The sequence below is a fragment of the Trachypithecus francoisi genome, unplaced genomic scaffold (assembly GCF_009764315.1).
Source record: "Trachypithecus francoisi isolate TF-2019V2 unplaced genomic scaffold, Tfra_2.0 Lachesis_group0, whole genome shotgun sequence".
Classification (NCBI taxonomy): Eukaryota; Metazoa; Chordata; class Mammalia; order Primates; family Cercopithecidae; genus Trachypithecus; species Trachypithecus francoisi.
In genome coordinates, this window is record NW_022681453.1 from 111,426,821 (window position 1) to 111,442,337 (window position 15,517).

At 40.7% G+C, this 15,517-nt stretch overlaps 1 protein-coding gene across 2 annotated transcripts; it reads right to left on the reverse strand.

Moving 5' to 3' along the window:
* Positions 1–3,003: 3,003 nt before the first annotated feature.
* SLITRK3 (SLIT and NTRK like family member 3) lies at positions 3,004–15,068 on the reverse strand. 2 transcript variants are annotated; one of them, XM_033211615.1, is made up of 2 exons: positions 14,904–15,068; positions 3,004–9,097 (listed from the first exon to the last, which is right to left on the reverse strand). In XM_033211615.1, the coding sequence occupies exon 2, from the start codon at positions 9,074–9,076 to the stop codon at positions 6,140–6,142; it is 2,937 nt and encodes a 978-aa protein (XP_033067506.1). In that variant the 5' UTR covers positions 9,077–9,097; positions 14,904–15,068; the 3' UTR covers positions 3,004–6,139. The 2 variants fall into 2 exon arrangements, with proteins under 2 accessions (XP_033067506.1, XP_033067507.1); XM_033211616.1 differs by lacking the exon at positions 14,904–15,068 and adding an exon at positions 13,889–14,319.
* Positions 15,069–15,517: the final 449 nt, after the last annotated feature.

Consider the following 15,517-nt stretch of genomic DNA (forward strand, 5'->3'; position numbering starts at 1 on the left):
TCAAGATGAGTTTCATATTTTTAAAATACTTAACTGATTTTGTCAATTTCCAGAAGTAGTTATAGTTTTACTATAGGTTTTGACTTTTTTCATCAGACTTATGAATGATATCACAATCAGGGTATATATGTTGAATTATCTTCTCAGCCTAGGTACAACAATAAATGAATTGGGCATTTTGTTACTTGGTATGAGAATTGTCATCAATCCCTTATCTTGCTTTGACACCTGATTTGAGCTCAATGAATATGCTCTTAGTCATAAGATTATCTTGGCACTGAGTCAGAAACAGAAGTAGAGGCAGGGATGTCAGGAATAGTGAAAGCAATGAGTTCTACAGGAAGAACAGAACTTCTTTCCATCTCTCCACACTCAGGTGACATCTTTCTTTGAATATCTTTTTTTTTCAGAGTTGACTTTGACACGCCCAGGTTTGGGGAAGTTATGCTCTTGTTTCAAAGCTACCAAATATAATTACATAGTGTTTCGTCATTCAAAAACACTGTAAACCTACAAGTTCTTAGCAAACTGTATCAGAAATACAAAAGCTCTGTCTTCACATATAACACATTGTAATATAAGTAATAGAGTACCTTACATTATCAAGAGAACAATCTCCCAATTGTTATAATTGAATCAAAATAAAGTATTCATGTTTGTTTTTATCTAAGTCAATGGCACATTCTTCTTAATACAGTTTGTTTGGTTTTGATACAACTTAATACATTGCAAACTCATCAATTCATTGTACTACTCATCTTATTGGTAAGTAGATAGACTAAATATACTAAAGAAACATTTAATTAGGCATGCTGAGTCTTTCTGTTACTGGGTGGTGAAGAAGAAAGGCTTCTTTTTACTGACATTCATTGTGTTTTAAAGTTTAATGGTACTATAGGAGTTAGTTTGGGTCGAACTGTAAATTTATTATGATGCCTCTGGGCTGTATATCTTTGAAATCCACCACAAGAATTATTTTCTATTAGAATTTTTAATGTAAAAATTCATCTATGTAAGTGCAATAGAAAAAAATACGTTTTCTCAATAATATGTATTATCAGGAGTAAAAATTATCAAAATTAAAGAAGATGGCCATAACATGTTGCCTCTTCACAACTACCAACCCCTATTATACACTTGATTTCTCCATATAAAAAAATGTCCCTTCAATTCAGATTCCCTATAAGCAAACTAAAGATGATAGTATTTGTTTATTATTATTACTACTATCATCAAACATTTTAATTTCAGGATGATGTTTTAAAAGTAAAACAGGATGTTTTACTTTTGGATATCTTAAACTGGACCTTCTCTTATATTTCACCTTAAATATCTCACTTTTCCTACAGACTTAGATAAATTTAAAAGGTCTTGTCTAATTAATGAAGTTACTAAAATTGTTTTTACCTATAAAATTTGTTCTATAAATAGAAAAATGGAAAAATAAGTACTTGCTTTTTATTAGACTTATGTTGCATACTTATATGAAGAAATTAGTTCCTATACTCTGAAGACTTAAAATAAATCACAATGTCACTGAGACGTATCCCCTATGATTTAAATAACAAAATGAAACAAATTGGAAGGTAACATAACTTTTAAATTCAGAAATATTAATTACAGTGTTACTTTTTACATGTGAATATTCCAAAAGTGAAGACTCATAATATAATCCAGCTTCTCTTGGATGGTGGCTAGACAGAAGCAAGAAAAATAAATGCATAAAACAGAAATTGTTATACATGTAATAAAAAATGTGTAATTTACATAGAAGTAAAATTCAGCATATATAAACTATATACATGTATATACAATGTATATACATATATAATAGTACTATATATATATACACACAAACACACACACACACACGATGGCCCAATTACACATGTGTTATTGCTCCTATTACTTTTAAAAGGCCTATAGTATATTAAACAGAACATAGTATATTGAAGAGAATATGGTGATTTTAGTGATACTTATTTGTGCTCCATTCACCTGAATATTCACAATTGAAAATTTTGAGCTAAGTTATAAATGTCTAAGTTCAAATGAAACTAGCTCAAATCACTTAAGATGGAGTGTCCATTGGTTACCATTTCCTCTCACATTATCTTGACTTGTTATAGTCGTATTTCTCAAATTTTGTGTAGCGTTTCATTAATGCTTCCTTTGTCATAGCCATTTCACAAAAGTGTAACATTTATTGGCCTAGACAATGTAATTGCAAAAGGACAGGACTGCACGAACAATGAATTTACACTAAGTGAATCAAAATAATGTGTTGCGATAGTTAAAGTTCTTTTGTTCTGTAATTGCATTATAAATTTTCATAATCCTAAACATATTATTTTCAAATATCAAGGGTTTAAAGTAATACTGCCATGTTTAAAAAGAAATCTTCAAGCTCAGTCATTAAATTTTCCTTTCGATTCTCTCTCTCTAAACTTTGTTAAAATTATAGTGTTCATCATCCTTATTTTTAAGTATTTGCAATTAGATAAAATAATATAACATTCTAAATAAAAATATAAAAAAATACATAAATAATACCACATAGGATGTATAACATGATGTTAAAACTGTTATGAATTAAACTAATAGTTAATTTCCAATTATTTCTCACTAATCCTCTTATAGTTTAAGAGATATTATAATATTTTTATTATTTCTAAATAGTATTACTATACTTAGTAATAAAAATAGCAATGAATAATAGCAAATATCTGTCAGAACTGGGTCTGCTTCAGTCAAGTTAGTCATCACAATGAAGTGAATTAGTACTCTTTTTCTTAAAAATAAATATTTTACTGCAGCAAAAACATAAAACATATTATAATCATAGTATCTACATTAATATCCATCGTGTTTAATGAAAACAGATCTGGTATTATAAATTGAAGCTAACTTAAGTAATGTTAATGCACAGCAAAAATAAATGTCCTAATCAAGGGGTAGAAAATTCCATAAAAGCAAAAAACTATTCCCTTAAATACAAAATTTCATTCTCGTATAAATTTATTTTTACTAAATAAATAAATGTATTTCTCATTCAAGGGTGAGATTACCAACTATATTTAAGACCAAACAGTCTTACTTTCTGTATTTTATAAGTAAATTATAAACATTATAATTATCAAGTTATATTATGATTTGATATTGTTTATGGACACTCATTTTTCAAATGCTGAAAGCACCAGGGTCTTTTGAGAGTGTGCTTTAGCCTGATTTGTATAATATGCTGTGTTATGAATATGTGCATTGTCATTAAAGAAATGAGGACTATTATCTGAAGCATCTAGCTTTGCACTTTAAAGTTTTTACTATGCATATGCTTTCTATTATTCCCCAAACCATTTGATTAGGAGGAACAGAAGAATGATAAATTGCTAGTTCAGAGACTCTATAAATTGGGCTTTAAAACACTTAAAGTGTAATGTTGGTTTTATGTACCTTAAAAAAAAAGAGACAGATAATTAGAAAGAATAAAGGAGGTGGGATAACTAGAAGAAAGGTGATTTGTGGGAAAGTAAATAAGAAAGCAAGAAAGAAAAGGAGAAGATAAAACAAAAAAGACGAATGACACCTATTTAATAGTGGGCCTGAGTCTTCTGCATAAGAGCTTCACGTCAATATTACACAGAGAGATAAAGTGGATGATGTTCATGGGCTTCTTCCTTCTAAAATAATTCCAAAATATATTCAAATAATTGAGAATAAAAGTTTGTCAAGTGCTCCAAAACTGCAATTTTATACGGATATACTTGTTTTTTTTTATTTTTATGCATATCTATGCTGACATTTCTATATAATCAATCAAGAGAAATATAAATATACTCTTGTAGACATTCATGGGGCTTTCATTTTGTTACCACAATGGCTTCGTGCTATAGTAGTCACACACCTTCAGAAACTGCTAGACTCAGTCTCTTTTTGGGAAAAAAAAATGTGACATAAGGCATCAGTGACTTGGAATGAATTACATTCAACGCGTAATGATAATTCCTACTATGGGCACTTTGAGGAAACACTAGCGGAGATCACTGGCCTCGCTGCACAGTTCTGCAGGGCCTGGGCCTGCGGCTCCCTGGAGCTCTGCTGCCCTCTAATGGCCTACTTAGATAAGTGCCTCATAGGTCTTGTTTTCTTAAGTTTCCTCCACCAATTTGATACCGGAGCCGTAAAAATCCAGTATTCTTTGGTTTCGCTCACATATAAATGTATCTAAACTTGGCTTGTTGTCAGGTTAATTTTTCAACATAATTTTAATGTCATAGGACGAAAAACTCATTCACCATCCTCTGACTTAGTTCAAACGTTATTGGGGCCAGTTGCTGTAAGTGTTTCGAAAATAGTAGTCAAATGTAAGTGACAGCTTTCACAGGATTCTGGCCATATAATTGGCTCCAAGGCCAAGGCCTTTGATATTTACTGGGTTGTATGGGTGTATGTGGAAGCGTGTGGGTGTATGAGGGTGTGCATGTAATTGGACTACATATTTTAAAAACAATAGCAATTTTACTCTCCGATTTCTTTATGTCATCTATTATCTTAAGATGTACGGATCCTTGATTACACTCTCCTAATTAATCCTGTACTTCTCAGTGATCTAGTTATTTTATTTTCTCCCCCTTCCATCCTGCCTAGGAAACAGTGCATCATTGGTTACTAAAATCGAAATTCATAAGTCAAGAAAAAAAATAAACTGTAAGTCAGATTTTAAGTCTCAATTGTATCCTGGTTTGGAATAGAGATGGTGGGATATAAGATTTATCAACATCACAGTGCATCAAACCCGTTAATAAATTACTTTCTGTGTAACAAGTAAAAGAAATCATTTTTTAAAATGGGAGCACGAAAGGCATGGCATAGCTGGAGTTTCAGATTCAAGCTTTGTATCCTCTATATATAATGTATTATGTTTTTCAAAAACTTTTTATTAGGAAAGCTATACCAGACGCATAATCACTATACAATGATTAAACATTACCTTTACAATTTATAATCACTGAAATTACAGAATAAATATATGCACATTTCTTTTGAATCTTTGTGTGTGAGAGAGAAAACATTAAAAGTGCTTCCTACAAAGCTGTTAGTGATATATACCCAGTTGCTTTCTTTTTAATATTATATATATATATATATAAGAAAGTGCAGATGTTCTCCAAAAAATCTTGGCATCAGGATGAAGTGTCACAAAGAGGGTGCTCATCCCTAGGCGCGTGTCTTCGGCTGTTAAACCACCAGGCCTCCACTTCAGTAGAATCCAGCCTAGAATATGATTTTCCCAGGGTGATAGGAGAGATGCTGTGAGCTGTACACTAGCAGTGAAGGGTAGTGGAACTATGGAGAGGAGAAAAATGGATCAAACCCGAACTAAGCAGATTGGGTTGAATGGGAATGGTATGGAGAGTGTGTGTGTGTGTGGTGTGTGTGTGTGTGTGTGTGTGTGTGTGTGTGTGTGTGTTTGTGTGTGTGTGGGTGGGTGGGTGTACCTGCACCAGCAGGAAGAAACTGCAGGTTTAGGGCACGTTCTGCAGATGGATATGTGTATGAGAGACAAGATAGTGAGTGAGAACATTCGAGCAAGACCCGCCCCCTCCCTCCCCGTCTTGCAGTTTCCAGGCATGCAGCAAACTGCGTTGTTAATACATGTACAGAATCTGTGCCATGATGAGAAGAAAGAAAGCCACAAATGACAAATGTCAACTTGTTTCCCCCCTCCCTTTAAAACAAAACTACAACTAAAAAAAAAATAGTTACTGAAAATAAAAAGACACATTGAATTTTACTTAATTAGGATCCATACAATGATTCCCAGTATACCTTATACATGGCACAGTCAAAGTCTCAAGTTTCAGTATAAAAAAATAATGATAACATTTGCTGGCAAAAGTCTGCGAAGGCACTTCATTGATTAATGATCTGAGTATGGCCCTTCCTCCAAATCACATCTGAGAGGGGAGAGCATACATCTGTATTCTCTAGTCATCATGCGGTTTCAGTTTTGTTCAGGGTAGGGAAGATCGTGAGGATGGAGTTATTGGGGACAAGTGTAAAGGGAGCAAGGGATTTATTTCTTTTATTTTCCTTTTCTTTTGAAAAAAAAAAGCACTAATATATTTTCTTCTCTCTGTTAGAACCTATATGTTGTCTTCTCCAGGACTTCGAGGTAATCCGGCTTGGTTTGAAGTTTGGCCCTTAACTCGAGGTAATCACTTTTTTGGGTTTGGTGGTCTGTGAAGCCCTTTCCAGCCGAGAAGAGAAGGGTTTCTTTGAGCCTGGCGTCCTGCTGTAAGTCTGGGTATTGCATGCCAGGAGGGTGCACGTGCAGTTCCTTTAATTTGGGCACTGTTCCATAGAGACAGTCCACAAATCCCACTGTGCAGGGGGCAGGCTGTGGCCTCTCTCGGTCTAGTAGCATACTGCCACCACCACATCCTCCCCCGGGAGGAAACAGCACCACCCCACCATTTTTCTCATGGTGGCGGAACCCTGCCAAGTCTCCCCCAGTTCCCCCAACTACTCCTGAAACCCCACCAACTGCTGGGTGGTGAGGGTGAGGGTGATGGTGATTCACCGTCACTATGGTGTTAAGCTGGGAGCTGGACACTGCCAGGGCCCACTCCTTCTCTTTTTCCAGCAAGGTCCGGTAGTTACTATGGTTCTCCTTGGGTGTCTCAGCAAACTGCTCACTTCCTAGGAGAGCCTCACCCATTCCCGGTGGTTGTGTCCCTGGACCCCCACGTTCTGCACTCCCTGCTTCTTGGGCTGATGAAACAGCCTCCTCCTCCTCCTCACGAGGCTTGTAGATGGGGTTGTTGCACATTTGGGTAACTGGATGGGGGATGTACTCATACACATGACCCACAGGAGGGGCCTTCTCTGGAGAGGAAAGAGTTGGTCGACCTCCACCCCCACTTCCACCACCACCTCCACCATCCTCAAACAGCCGGTGGCATTGCATTTGGATGCCAGTAAGGTCCACACCTTCCTGCCGCTTGCTTCTGAAGGGCAGCTTCTTTCGACGCCTTCGGAGCACGTAGGCAAAGAGGCCTGCAGCAACAAAGACTGCTGAGAAAAACAGAACCAGAAGGCTGAGAATTAACACAGAAAGTGGCACAGGGCCCCCAGGAGGAGAAAACTCATAAGGTGATGCACTGGTTGGTGCCCCAATAAGGTGGGAATCTCCAGGCTGTGCTGGGGATGCTCCAGCTGGTGCAACGTGCAGCATCTCTGGGCAAAGAACTTCCAGCTCAATAGTGCGCACATCACGGTGAGTGAGATTCTCAGGGCTCCTGCAAAGCACATCACCAACCACACTGACTGAGCTGATGGTTTCGATCCACTGTTTAAAAGGGACCAGGTCACAAGTGCAGTCCCAAGGATTCTCATTGAGGTCTATCTGGACAATGGCGTTCAAGTGTTCCAGGACACCAGCCACGGGAAGATAGAGGAAGTAGTTCTTCCTCAGGTTGAGCCGGGCCAGGGATGTGCCTGCGAAGGCGTCCGTTGGCAGGGTCCTCAGCAAGTTATTATTGAGGAATAGCAGCTTCAAGTTGGGCATGAGGCTGAAGGCTGCAGGCTGGATTTCCCGGATGACATTGAACTCAAAGTACAAGTAGTGCAAACTCTGTAGGCCTCGGAACATGCCTGGTGTCAGCTTCTCTATATCATTGCCATTAAGAAAGAGGCTCTTTAAGTTGGGCAAGTTGATAAAGGCCCCATCTTGGACATAGGAAATGCGATTGTTCCCCAGATGCAAGAGATCCAAGGAAGAAAAATTCCAAAAATCAGAACGGTATATTTTCTGAATCAGATTGCTACTCAGATACAGTTTCTTGGCATTCAAGGGCCTTGGAAGAAGTTCAGAAATGTTATTAAATCCTCGCTCTTTGCAGTTGACAGTCAAACCAAGGTCATTGATGTGCAAATTACAGGTACACCCAGTGGGGCATATAATGGGGATTGGTGGTCTGGTCTGATAAGGAGCAATGGGAGGCTGGTTTGGACCAGGATATAAAGCTTGGGAGGTGGAGGGTGGCCTTGGTGTTCGAGGCTGTTTGGTGGGCTTAGGCTGTTTATTTGAGGACTTGTATTCAACAGAAGAAGCAGTAAAATGGACAGAGGATAGCATTGAGGAAGGCTTAGTTGGCCATGCATTCTCCTTACTTGATGACAAATGTGGAATTCCCAAACTAGCCTCTACCTCAGAGTCAGACAACAAAGGACAGAGTTCTGTCTTCTTGATTTCTCGTAGGTCCTTTCCATGGAAATGGAAAGGGGTCTCACAGGTAATGTCTCCCACCAGGGCAGTATAAGGAATGCGTTCCAGCCAACTCTTCAGTTGTACAATTTCACATGTACAGTTCCAAGGGTTTTCTTCCAGCTGGAGTTCCATCAGGCTTCTGCCAATGTGATCTAGCATTCCTCGGTAAAAAAGAACCTTTAACCTATTTCCACGTAGGTCCAAATGGGTTAAAGAGACAGCCTTAAATAAATTGGTCGGAAGCATGGGGATGAGATTGTCATTTAAAATCAGAACCCTCAATTTACTTAGGTTCCGAAATGCCCCACTCTCAATACGTTTAATGACATTGTAATCTGCCTGCAGATATTCTAGACTTTCTAAGCCAAGGAAGGTGTCATTTCTGAAGACATCTAGTTTGTTTTCATGTAGATATAGTCTCTTTAAAATCTTAAGACCATTGAAAGCTCCAGTCTGAATGTCCTGCAATGCATTGTTCCCAAGATTAATAGACACAGCATTATTCAAATGAAGAAAACTGTTGGTGTATAATTTCCTCATAGAATTCCTCTGCAGATACAGTTTAAAAGGTCTTGACCAGAACTCGGCAATCTGACTAATATTTGTAAATCCTTTACTGTCACAATGTATATGAAAGAGGCTTTCTTTAACTTCACAGTAGCATGGATCAAAACAGGGCTCATCTATTTCCTCTGAGTCCTCTATTAGGGGAATCGGGGTAGTCCATCCTAGAGCAATTGTGCTTAGAAGAATTATCCACAACATCCTTCCTCTGTGAAGCATCTCAGCTATGGAAGGTTTCATCGTTCGTGGTTGATTACAAAACTGCAACAGAAATAAAAATGCAGATTTTTAGCTTTTAGTCATATGTACTATTTTAATTGTCTCCTACATGTGGGGCATTTTAAGAGCTATATAAAAACTTCAGCAATTGTTGAAGTGACACTCAAAATGAGCTAGCAACACACTTAACGTTTAGAGTGTGTCCTATATTTTAAACTTAGGAAACTCTGAAATATTGAACCATGCAGTGACATTTTCCTGAACAAAGCCACACTTGGTAAACGGCATATCGCATGAACAAAAGCAGACTGCATTGCCTCTGTATAACAAACAACAGAACTGGTACATCGTACTTCCTTTTAGGCATAGGCAGATTCAGTAATAATAGCAATAATGTGTCCATTACACCTGTTTGCCTGTTAAAACTTATGTTGACACCAAAGATACTCATAATAAATCTGATTGGAACTCTGATGGGAAAAATATGTTCTTTGAATTATAGGTTTTGACTATTAAAAATACATGACATACTCCAAAAGTATTATATTGATTAGTATGATAAAGTGTGAGCCTGTTGCTCAATATCAGATGTTGAGATTTGTAAAATGATCAGCAACTCAGGGAAACTTAAGATTTATTTTTATGAAATGATCATAACATGCTTTATAACAATGTATAGTCAGTATGTACACTATATGTCCACATCCTTTGGCCCAAGAATAGAATACTGTCATCTTCTTTAATTTAATAAGTAATTTGTATATATTTGTATCATTTAACTATTTAAAGCATGTAGGAGTCATTCGCCCTTCTAAAAAACATGCCCATGCAATTGTCAGAGCTAAAGATAGGGACAACTAGAGGATGCTGAGTCTGAAAGTGTCTGAATTAAAACATTTGCAGAGCTTAGTTTGGAATGTGTATCTGCGCCTTCAAGATCAACTGAGGAATCCTTTAAAAAGCTGGAAGAGCAGATGACTGGTTAGAGGGGAGGTAGGTAGTTAAAGTCAAGAGAGAGTGGAAACCTCTGTTCTTACCTGCTGATAAATGATCTATCACATGAAATAAATTTCAAAAAAGATATTCTTTTCCAATCAGAAGAAACAAATGCAGTGCACTATTCTGATAACAGAGTCTTCCTCTATGCATCCCTTTCCTTGCCTAATAACATCAGTATATGAAAATGTTTACATAAATACATGATAATAATGCAGTTTTATTACATTCTTCTTCCTGAGTCACTAAAATATTCATCAAAATTGAATAGCTGATTTTAATCAATAAAAATAAACCAAAGTTTCTAGCATATATTTTCCTCACAGCACACAGAAAGATATATTTCATCAACCTTCTTCTTAAAACACAATGATATAATTTATAGGAAAAGTGAAAAAGTAAATCTTCACATTACACTTGCATATAATGTTGAGAGCTGTAAAGAAAGGAGATACCGTGAGAAAGCAAAGAGAAATCTGCCTCAGACATGCAATACTGAAAAATTAAAAACAATTAAATGAAAAAGAGGGAGAGAGAAAACGCAGAAAAGCCTACATTGCAGTATCAATTAGTTTTCCATCTCCCTTATGAAATATTAAAATCTACTTAAGTTGTTCCTTCTTCACTATCTTAAATATTTTTCTTGTTTTTCAGGTCTCTGTGGTTTAGGCAAAAAAGGCTCCAGATGTCTTGGACTTACCTATTTTGCTAGAGTTTTTTGGGTTTCGTTTTTTTTTTTTTTTTTTTTCCTTTTCTTTTCTTGTAATTTATTTATTTATTTATTAGCATGGAACCGTGAACCGTGAAAAGAAAAAGAAAAACAAAAGCTTGAGTTTAAGGATTCTCTCTCTTTCCCTCCCACTCCCTTTGCTTTGCTGAAGCTGAAGCAAAAGGGGATAAAAGGGGGTTGGGCGGGGGGGACTAAGAGGAAAAAAAAAAGAGCAGCAAGCTTGAGACGTGCTGGGAATGCAATGGGCTCTTCAATGGGCTTCTTTAGGATGCAGAACTGCCGCTTGGCACACTCAATAGAGGAGGGAGGAGAAGGGGCTGCAGCAGGCTTCCAGCTCTGCTGCCCCTGCCGCTGCCGCCGCGGTGGCTGCTCTCTCTGGGTACCCACAGCCCATAATGGGCACTGGGAGGAAGGGCGGGAGGGAGGCAGGGAGGAAGGAAGGCTCAATCACAGTGCAGAATCTCAGACTTCCCTTGCTCCGGCTTTAAAAATATATATGTGCTATAACCCTGAACCCGGTATTCCACGTCATGAAAATGAGCTCTAAAGGGAACGCGCTTAGCATAGGTTCGGGAGCGAGCGCTAGGAAGCCCTGACTATACAGTTGTGAGTGAGTGAGTGTGTGTGTGTAGGGAAAATAAGTAGAGGGATAGAGAACACAAATTGGCAAAATAAGAAACAAGAGCGAAGTGGGAGGAGACCAACCTATGGGAAACATTTCTATGGTGGGGAAGGTGGAGATGGGGGAGGGGGACGGGGGATAGGCATTTTAGGCATTTTCTTTCTTTCTTTCTTTCTCTCTCTCTCTCTCTCTCTCTCTCTCTCATCTCTCTCTCTCTCTCTCTCTCTTTCTTTCTCTCTCTCTCTCTTTTTTTTTTTTAACTCTCAAGGAAACCATCCCCTGGATCATCTGCTCCTCTAGCTTCCAAAGCTCCCCCTCTCTAGTGCAGGTGGTTTGAAAAGTGAGACTGTCCTTCGGAATTATCTTTTTCACAGAACAACCATTCCCTGAAATGACGGGGATGGGGGGAAAATCCAGGTCCCCAAAGCAGAAAAGCTAAATCTGTCCGATTCTGCCTGCGTGTCCCGAATAAGAGCTCAAACAGCCTGAAAGACTTGGACCGAGTTTCTCCTGCATTTTGCTTCGATCCCGTTGCACCAGGAATTCTTTTGTTGTGCTGTAGGTCAAAGCCTTCGATATTCCCTGGATTCAACAAGCCAATTCTCTAGAAGGAGATACAGACCACTTGGGTAACAATGGTACATTTCACATTCTGCCCCTGGAAAAGACCTCGCGGGACTGGGGTGGATTTAAGGATTTGAATGTTTTTGTCCGCTCTTTCTTTTTCTTTCTTATTTTTTAAACTCAAATATTTCTCCGTGAAATTTTCGGGAAGTGAATCCTAGGGAGTGGTGGGAGTGGGGATGGAGGTGATTGAAGGAAGATATTGTATTGTAGAGGGACTACCAGATGATAATTCAGGAACCCTCTCAGAGGAATTTTTTGAGGCTCAGCTGACAGCACTACAGTCCTGCCTGCTGGGAAGGAATGCAGCTTGGTGAGGAAACTGGGGAGAGCCAAGTGTGCAGCAAAGGAGTCTAATTAACAGGACCCATGTGCTGTGGATGCTCCCCATCTGCCCCCACCAGCACACACCAACCCCGTCACCAACTTGCCAAGGGGGAGAAGGGAGGGACTTTTTGGTTGCAAAAGAACTAAACTGAACCTCAATTGCCCAAGGGCTCAAAGTTACTAGGTAGAGACGGGTTTTCCCTTAAAGGACCCTTTACAAAAGCAAATTTTAAAGCAAAGCACAGCTTACATATCAATACCTCACTGCTCTACAACAGGTAAATCACCTAACAATGTGTTCCTTAAAAGTCAGTCAAAGGCAATTTCCATAATATTTTGCATTTAAAATGACCGCGTCTGAGTCCACTGGCACACAGTAGCTAATTTTAGAAACATGCCACCGTAGACTAAGTAAGCAGGAGGGCAGAATTTTCTAACATTCTACCCTTAAAATTCCAGACCCACCCTATTTCTCCCATAGGTCTCAGCCAAGAAGTAAACCAATACCGATAGCCTAAGCTCAGAATCAGAGCAATTCCTTCTCCCTCCCCAGCTGCCTGCACCCCCACCCTCCTCCACCCCATCCCCCTCCCAGCACTTTGGGTATCCAATGTGCAGAGGCGGTGACTATTTATCGGGTCTTATCGGAACCCACCATGTGATGGAATCGATGGGTAACCCTGAGGCTGCCCTGAGCTTCCAGATGACGGTAAATATTGTCTCGGGGATGAAGTCTCTGTTTTTTCTTGAACTAAAACCCCTTAAGTTCTGGACGTGGGCTATGTCCTAAAGGCTATCTCATCTTTTTGCTTTCCTTTAGCTCAGGATAGCATGTCTAAAGGACAGGGAGGTCTCCAAGAGTTAGGGGTATTGAGCCATGGGGCCCCGGTTTTTCCCGTGTCCTGTTGGGAGCGCCCAGAGCCATTTGTTTGTCCAGAGAGAGGACAAGAAGCCCTTTCTCCCCGCTGTGCTCCCTTCCCACTTCCTCCTCCCCACTGCTGGATCTTACAGCTCACTAATCTCTTCAGATCTAAGATTAAATATTTCAATATGGAAGCAAACTATCTTCCCTAGAACAAGTAATTAAAATGCTGCATCATTCATTTTCTGAAGAGCTTTGAGTCGTCTATAGATCCTTTTCTAATCTGCTGTTGTCAGGCGAAACGCACAATAGTCTGTTTAGAAATGGAAAATTATTAAAAGCTCAAGCGTTTTTCCTTCTACCTCTTACAACACTAGCGAACAATCCACTGGGGGAGGGGTCCTTCGCTCTGCCGCCTGGCCTATTTGTTGGAGTTACTTACGATGTCTTCACCCAGAAAAGAGGTCCGAGGGTATGTTAGTCTCCGGTACCCCTCCTTCCACCCACGTCCTTACACCTAATTGATCCAATTCAAAACTGCAACAAACCCCTAGCACCTGTGAGTGTACAGAAGACACCGCGGCCAAACTCGATGTGCTCTACCATGCACATCCTACATGCGAGAAATACTGGTTTCAATTAGGTAAAGTAGGAAAGGATGGCGGCGAGTACCTATGGTGCAGAGCGCTCAGGATCTCCGAGGTTTGCTCCAAGGGGCTTCCCAGCGGGAGGGGCAAACTCTCTGGGAGGCTGAATTGTATCCATCATACTGTAGCCTTGTAGCTTCTCCTCTTCTGGCCACCAACTTTCCGAAAGGCTACCAAATCACGCTTGTAATCCCTTTAAATGTTTCCACCTTTGAGATTTGCAGGGAAATGGTCGCTGCATACCAATGGGAGAGCCGGGCGCGCACCTAGCGCTGCGATGTCAGTGACAGGGAGCTCACGACCACAGCTCCCTATGCCTTCGATGGCAGGTAGGCAGGCAGGCAGGCAGGCAGAGTGAGTGTCCCAGGACTAGGTTCCTTTGATTTAAAATCTCGGTGCTCTCGATCAGTGGAGAGCTTCGTTGTTCCCGAGAGCCTGAGCTCAGTCTCTGGATTTCTCTCTTTCTCTCTTCCTGAAAGGTTGTCACTCACAATCCCTGCCCGAGGCCTCCTTCCATCCGAAAAGATGGAATTAGCCCTTGCTTTTCCAGGGTGTCTTTGCTCTTTGCCCTTTAGGTGGGTGGGAGTGGGGGTGGATGGTGTGTAGATGAGAGAAGAAAAGGGTGGGGAGAGGCGGAAAGGAGGCAGGAAGGGGGCGACTAGATCTCAGATCCCAGCATTGGTCAGACGGCGAAGGTGGGGGGAAAGAAGGAGAGAGGGAGAGAAGATACAAATACACAGTATGGCTGTGCACACCAAATTCCACTTGGATTTGGGAGATCTCAGGCAAAGCACGAAGGTGAAGCGATCCCGTTGGCAGAGAGTGAGTCCCCTGACGGTTCACCATTCAAGCACCCTCACTTCTCGAGCAGGAGAAGGTGCGGGGGAGGGGGGCGGGAGGGGGAGGGGACCGCCGAACGTTTCAGGCCAAGGAGACGCTCGCGGCGGCAGCGGCGGCGGCTTCTTTTAAGACTGACCTGCTTTAAAAGTGCCACTTTAATGGCCTAGGAAATAACTAAAATCGGATTACACGTTACTTACCAACGTCTCCTCCTAAACGGAAGCGCGAGGTCGGGTATAAGGAGTCGATATAGGAAGCGCAGGGCTGGAACCTGAATGCAAATCCATCAGCAGCCCCTAAATCGCGCACCAAGGGAGCGGCGCTCGGGAGCCCCCAGATCAGCCCATCGCCGGAGCTCCGCCAGCGCGTCCCCCCCGCACCCCCGGCCCCTCCTCCGCGCCAACTGTGTAAATCAGCCGCCGCAGTCCTCTCGCCGCGCATCGCAGGCAAAATCCCGGCTTAGGAAGCAAGGAAGCAAGTGATTCTCTCTCTCTCTCTCTCTCTCTCTCTCTCTCTCTCCACCCCCCCCCCCCCGCCCCGTTCGCTCGCTCGATCTGTGCCCCTCTCCCTCTCCCCCATTATCGGTCACAACCTGGCAGCTCTTCAAGAGACACCCTGTGAAATTGAGTGTAGGGAAGTCATCATTCTGTATCTGTGGATTGATTTGTAACTTGTATTTGCAAATGAGAGAGATGCCTGTTTGGAAAATTACAGCCCAAAAGGTGGGGGGTGATCAAATTAAGAACATCTGAGCTGTATTGGTGGGCGGTATCGCTAAACGCCTCCGGGGAGCGGTTTCCAAGTGATTTGCAGT